Below are 6,951 nucleotides of genomic sequence, written 5' to 3' on the forward strand. Positions count from 1 at the left end.
GGATGGAGATGTACAGCATGTGGGAATTATCAGACGTAGCCAGAATGGCCATCGATGACGGCTTCTTCTCGTCTAGTTTGTGTGGTCGTTGGCGGACGTTGCTTGGTCACAGCTCGCAGAGAGCCTGACCGGGTCTCCAGGAAGCTCGTGACAAATGCAATGGAGGGAAACGCCGATGCATAAGATGGCAGCCAGGAAATGGGTGCCTTGGACAAACCCTGGCCGGCGATAGCGTACGGTAAAGCCCACGTTCGATGTTGACAGTGCCTTGCAGAGCCCGCGGATCAAGGCCCCTGATGATGCATGTACATGGCAAGGTAGGAAGCCGCCAATGGGAAGCCCAGGGGCTGACGGACCAGGCCAGAATATCCCAGACGCGAGAGTTGAAAGTATCTATGTACGAAGTAGGGCTCAAGGGAGTGCATGCAACCGGCCACATGTCCGAAGTGGCTGCCCAGTCTGGCAGCCGTCGCAACTCGCCCCCTTCCCTGCCCTTAATCTGGAAAACAAGACACGGGCAGCCTGGAAGACGAGCGAGCTTGCTTCGGGGTACAAACCGGTGGTCCCTTATGTGGTGCCAGGCGTAGCATGTACGGAGAGTTTCTCTGCGGCTTGCTGCTCTCAAGGTCGGTCAAGGGCGGGAATCCGTCCTGATGCCCAAACGGGCATGATGCGTCATGAGAGCTCGCTCTACACCCTTTGGACGGGGCGAGGACAGGAAACATGCAATCGTCCGCTGCATCACGACTTTGCCAGATACGTGTACCCATAGAGATCCCGTGCCGCCTGCGACGTTGCGTCTACTCGCGTTATATCGTCTCCGCACCTACAGGACAGCTCACCCCCCTCTTGATTTTCCCGCCAAAGCAAACTCATAGTACCTAGCCACCTACCTGCCAGAGTTGGACATCTCGCCAGCAATCCTGCATGAAGAATACAAGCTGGTGTGCAGTAGCTGCTGCTGCATGTACGTCTGTTTCTGGAGTCAGCGCTGATGGCATGGGGGTGGGGAGGGGGTGCTTTCGACTCCGCGGCGACGCTGCGTTGGCCGAGCTTGAGTGCTTCTGCAGAGCGGGCCATCACACAGGATGCCTAGGCCGGTCGCAGACGTGAGGTGTCACATGGGGCGGAGTCGAAACCCGTCGGTTGAAAGACGGCTGCCCTCTCCTGGGGGTCGGCAACGAAGGGCGAGGTGGTTTGCGGCAGGAAGAGCTCTGGTTGCCAGGCCGCCTCAGTCCCATCTGTGCAGAGATGACACCATCGGTGCAAGTGGAGGAGATGAAGAAAGGCCGAGTTGAGTTTGCTGGCCAGCACGATTCCGGGCACTGGCCTGAGATGAAAGCCATGCACATGCTCCCCTTAAGAAGCAGATAGCGGCGAGGGCCGGCTGTCGCTGCTCATGAGGCTGCTCCTTTGTTTAGTCGCGCGAGGAACTAGTCTCGTTGGCGTAAGAGGGCCCCCGCCCAACCGCACAAGTCAAGAGCGTAAGCAGTCATGGGGCAGGGCTGGAGCGGTGTTGACGGAACGAAACGGGCTTCGGCAGGTCGTTTGTCGGCCCTGGCTTGCTTGACGAGAGGGAATCCGGCCGGCATGGGTAGGAGTCATGCTGGACCGGGGCGAGATGCCTAGAGGCGGCTGCGTATCTTCGAACCGAGTAGCCGCCAAGCTCTACGGCATGTGCGTAGTCGGAAAGTCCGGGGAAGATAGCATTGTAGGTTGGGGTGGCGGTCGCGGCAGCGTCGGGACGTGAATCGTGGGGGGAAACAGTTGTAGCTAGCGTGGGATTCAGAGATTCTAGAATCCGAGAGTGAAACAGCAGCACGGAAGAAAGATCTGGGGCAAGTGGGGAGAAGGAAAAGAAAGGGAAAGGGGACCCCAGGAACCGCGAATGAATCGGGGAAGTCCCTATTATTGTCTACTTTGGAGCTGTCAGCCAAGTCTATTAACCGACGATGACTCGTAACGCAAGCTACGACGACAGGGCTGATGCTCGTAGCGGTCATTTCCGTCGAAGTCCTGGAGGCCCACCGGGTCCTGAAAGCCTGACGGCTCCTGGGGCGGCTATGAACGACGGATGCCCGAGCCCGCAGAGGAAGACGGAAATGAAGCCGACTTGTAGAGTCAGTATTCCACTCGCCCACAGGGCAAGAAGTAGGCCGTGCTGATCACCCGCCAACTCAAAATCGGTCGCGGCCGGTCGCGTCTGGAGCGTGCGGAGCCCCTCGGCGTTTCACCGCGGCACGCCACAGGGTCTTTGAGTGCCTGATCGCAGGTGAGTTGAAGTTGTCCCCGTCGCAGGCTCGCGTGCCGTGCTGTTGGGGCGTGGTGGGCGAAGAGAAAGGAGTCGTGCGAAGGGATGCGCGAAGGCGAAGGCGGAGGAGAATGCAGCAACTGGAAAGCGGCACGCAAGTCCTCGCAGGCCTCGTGCTAAGAACAAAATAAAAGTAAAAATAAAAGGCCGTCGGCAGACGACGGGTGTCAAAGTTCACCGCTCAGGGGGTGGGGTGGCCGAGTGTGTCGTTGCCTGCTGAGTGCTAGCGCATCATCGTCGTCTCAGCGGCATTGGGGGGGGGGGGCCGGTAAAGTACCCTGCATGGCGGGTGCACGGGGCAAGGTACCCCCCGCAGCGGCCAATCGCGCTGTCGGGCCCGGTACTTGAACGGCTGACCTAATGCACATGTGGTACAGCGCGGGCGACTCGGAAACACTGGACCGGGCCCGTTTGGGCATGGTGCGGCCTTTACCCTCTGCGGCACGCCCGGCTCTTCTGTTTCCAGGGCAAAGACGCTCGTGCATCGCGAGCAGGCCGGCGGAGGGAAAGGCGACCGTTTCAAAATACAAATCCCTCTAGGCGCCTCCTCCCATCTCTTATCTGCCGTTCATCTCTCTCTCGTCTCCTCGTCCCTGTCGTCGCCCAAACACCCATCCTTCGTTTGTCCCCAGCGCCATGCTTGTCGCATTTCCACAGCCCTAAGCAACCACGCCGTCTTCTGCTGCCTATCTTTCCGTTGGTCGACTGCGCGCGCGCGCGAGAGAGTGAGAGGAAGAGCGAAAGAGAGACGATAATACCCCAGCTCGTGCAAGCACGAAGAAGGGAGAAAAACAATGGATTCTCCCCCCTCCAACGGCAAGACGTCCAACAAGGCCTGCCACAACTGCCGCCGTCGCCGGCTCCGCTGCGACCGCTCGTATCCGCACTGCAACAAATGCCTCAGCGCCGGCAAGGAGTGCCTCGGCTACGGCAAGCTCTTCAGATGGATCGGTGCCGTCGCCAGTCGCGGCAAGCTGGCTGGACGGACCTCGTGCGCCCCCGACGACGCCCCGCGCAACCCCAAGCCGAGCAACCCCAGGTCGGCCAAGCCTTGCCTCGCCAGCCCCGACCGCGATCATGGCCAGCTCGTCTGCCGCCCGTCCACCGTCGACATTGGTCCCGTCGGCACTCCATGGACCCTCGTCGACCCCGTCTTCCAGGACATCGAGCCGTCGCATCGCCGCTACCTCAGCTACTGTATGTTCACCCGCCAGCCCCTTGCTGTCCTGTCCCGACTGACAGATCGCAGTCACCCAGCGCCTGTGCAGCGAGCTCATGCCGCTCGACTCGTTCAACGTGAATCCCTTCTTCAACCTCCTCCCCCTCAGCAGAGTCCACCCCCTGCTGCAGCACACCCTCGTCGCCGTCTCGGCCTCTCACATGTCCAACCTCATCAAGCCTCGCCTCCTTCCCGCTGCCGACCCCAATAGCTTGGCAACCCTCCCGGGCGTCGAGGAATCGTCCAGACACGCCTACCAGCATGCCCTTGCCGCCAAGCACAAGGCCCTGAGCCTCATGCGCGACGCCGTCCAGCATATAGATTTTGCCAGCGCCGACGTCGTGCTCTCCGCCGTCGTCTTCCTCATCAACCTTGAGTTGATCGACTCGGGGAAACATGGCTGGAAAGCCCATTTGAAGGGTGCCGGCAGGATCCTTTCCCTCCTGCCGCCCGCCCTGCCCGGAAACGAAGACCTGAGAGACTTGATGTTTTCAGACAGCTTGGTGTAAGTAAGCCCTCGTCCGGGCCTGTCTTGGGACCGACTGCTCACAGCGCCGAAGTTACTTCGTCATGGGTTCGGCCTTCATCCCGGCCCCCGCATTCGAGGTCGGGCCCTTCTTCCAACCTTCTCACTTCCCAGACATGCTCAAGAAAGCGGCCGCCTACAGCTATAACAGCTGCCCGGCCGTTATTCTCGAAATCATCTACGAGGCGTCTCAGCTGTCCAACAGGACCGGCGACCAAGTCGCCGAGGACGACATGGCCGCCGCCGGCCTGAACCTCATGCAGCGCGCCCGGGCCTTTGATGTCGAAGAGTGGGCACGCAACGAGGACAACTTCCGCTCCATGCGGGCCCCCGTGCTGCAGACTCGCTTCCACGCCGGATCAGCCTTTCGACTGGCCGTCTGTCTCTACATCTTACGGTCCATTCCGACGCTAAGTGCCATGAAGTGTCACGATGACATGGTCGACGCGCTTGCTCGCGATATCATCTACCATACTTCGAGCGTGCCCGACGACGACCCCAACCTCAAGGTCATTACATGGCCCATCTTTGTCGTCGGAGCCGACACCAGCGACCCGGCGAGGCGTGAATGGGTCCGGCAGAAAATGCATCTCCTCGCGGCTTCCTGCCCCTGGGGGTTTTTGTACACCGCCATGGAAACGCTGGAGAAACTCTGGAACATGAACCTCGCCGCCAAGGGGCAAAAGTGCTGGGTCAAGTTTCTCAAAGACAACGAGATGAACTTTTTGGTCGTGTGACAAGGCCATCTCAGCCATCGCAGGTCGACAATGCTCTGTTGTTCACCCGCCGCCGTTTGACAAAGAGCCGTACTTGCCGCCTGGCCTTGGATTGGATCTAGGTATGTCCGTCTCTCTTCACTGTCCCCCGGCAGTCACGCTGACCCGCTGCACAGAAAGTGCGAGGCCTTCGTCTTTGCGGCCCACTTTCGCCACCAGTGGACAGGACGAAAATGAGAGCTGGAAACGCCGCATAAAAGGACAACGGTGCTTAAGCAAGGGGCTCGCACCACACAGATTTGAGCCTTACCGAACTGGCACATGGCCTTGCGCATCCGGTATGTGGCACCGCCATGAGGGTGTAACATAAAGATCAGCACGTTCGCGGTGCAGCTCTACGGCACTGGGATATACAAGTCAAACGGAGAACCAGGCCGATTCGTGCCCTCTTTGATTTAGGTGGTGACTCACGTCGGTGCCTCCCTTGAATGTCTCTGAAGACAGATTCGGAAGAAGGGGTCCCACGATTTGACGTGCTGTCAAGTCTACTGGGACACATGACGGGAGAAAAAAGCTGGTCAACTTTCAACTCGCGCCTTATCGACGGTCGCCTCAATCTTTCGGCCGTCGCCAACGTCCAATGCAAAGTCGGAAACTGCAAGCTCTGAGCCAGTTAATTCATGCTTGCTGCCACGCCACAGCACTGACAGCAGAGGCTATGAATCTCTCAGCATCAACTACACGGCTCTTTGCACAATTGGATTAAGATTCATTTGTCGCACGTATATCTGCCTGAGTGCATTGGATGGGTTTCTGCATGCGAATACCAACGTCTCGTTCGGTGCTGGGCCGCGACGAAGACACGAGTGCTTGGCCATGGCATCTCTCCCCATTTCAACGCTACGTCTTGGCTGGGCCCTCATCCTGTCCAACTTGCTGGGGTTGGGGAACAACGCGAGACTGCGTCGATCGTGTACGGGGGAATTGAGCAGGCTCTGGGTGACTATATGCGTGTAGTGACGGATTCATAGACCGAGTTTTGCTTTGCTCAATTCGGCATCATAGATGTAGCGCGCAATGATGGAGCCATTCCAGCACGTACCGGTTGAAGCTCTAACTGGCGACGGCGTGCATGTCTCTAGCTGTCCCTCTATCGCTCTTCTGCCTTTGTCAAAGCCACGACACGCCGCCTCGGTGTTGCAGACATGATTGACGGAGATACCGAGGGTGCGAATGATGAGAGAGACGCCAGCGACGGAGAAAGGAGAGAAAGCGGCTGACCCAAGGATGCAAGTCTGAGTGTGCAAGAGCCCCGGCCATTGATGCCCGCGGGTTTGGTGCTTGGAGGCTCACCGGCTGTTCAGAAACAGAAGGCCAGCATTGTGTAGAGAAAAAGCACCGCGACTTTCAAATATTTCCTGTGGCTTTGAAAAATGGCCCATGGCTTTCAGCCATCGATTTCAAGCACCCGTGACAAACGCAGGCTTTGTTAGACAAGGCTCGCAATGCCAAAGGAAACACCAACTGAACAGCTGCATCTGTAAAATGCGCGCACGGCTTTGTCGACACGGTTCTGTCTCGACATCTATGCACTCTGGTGCGTTGTTGTGGGAGCTGTAGGCTTGAGAAAGTCGGGTATAAAGCTGCTCTATAAGTCATGGACGGTATGGCTATAACCCATCACCAAAGACTCATTACTTTACACGCTCAGACTCATCTGGCACCTTGGATATCAACATCTACTAAACGGCTTCCATACGCTTTTTTTCTTCCTCGTCTACAGGCAAAGCTCTTGGGGAAAAATTTCCAGAAACGGCTGCATCAACGTCCCATTCGCGGGTTAAGACGATATATATCCTACTCTTCAATATGGCATACATACTCTCCTTCGGCTTCTCTCAGGCTTTGCGGAACTCACCGAAAATATACGAAATCGCGAATAAGCTCCAGAAAGTGACTGATCCCAGAGGACAAGTGCAGGAGGTGTTGCAGGAAATAAACACGCTCCTCCCTAGAGGCACACTCAATGTACACAAATGGTCGGCTGCGTACAAGCAATCTCCGTGGGTGAGCTCCTCGCACAAGAAAAACCCGTACAACACAACGAAGTCCCTTCGTGGGCGTCACACTTTCAGGTGCCTCGTCAACCTATATAAATTCGCAGTTCTGAAACAGTCAT

At 57.6% G+C, this 6,951-nt stretch overlaps 1 protein-coding gene across 1 annotated transcript; it reads left to right on the plus strand.

The window, feature by feature from the left end:
• Positions 1–3,105: 3,105 nt before the first annotated feature.
• HRG_10687 (fungal specific transcription factor domain-containing protein) lies at positions 3,106–4,793 on the plus strand (the record flags this gene model as incomplete). Its single annotated transcript, XM_044869157.1, has 3 exons — positions 3,106–3,508; positions 3,561–4,035; positions 4,091–4,793. The coding sequence occupies 3 exons, from the start codon at positions 3,106–3,108 to the stop codon at positions 4,791–4,793; spliced, it is 1,581 nt and encodes a 526-aa protein (XP_044715899.1).
• Positions 4,794–6,951: the final 2,158 nt, after the last annotated feature.

Source organism: Hirsutella rhossiliensis (assembly GCF_020360975.1).
Source record: "Hirsutella rhossiliensis strain HR02 chromosome Unknown scaffold00016, whole genome shotgun sequence".
Classification (NCBI taxonomy): domain Eukaryota; kingdom Fungi; phylum Ascomycota; class Sordariomycetes; order Hypocreales; family Ophiocordycipitaceae; genus Hirsutella; species Hirsutella rhossiliensis.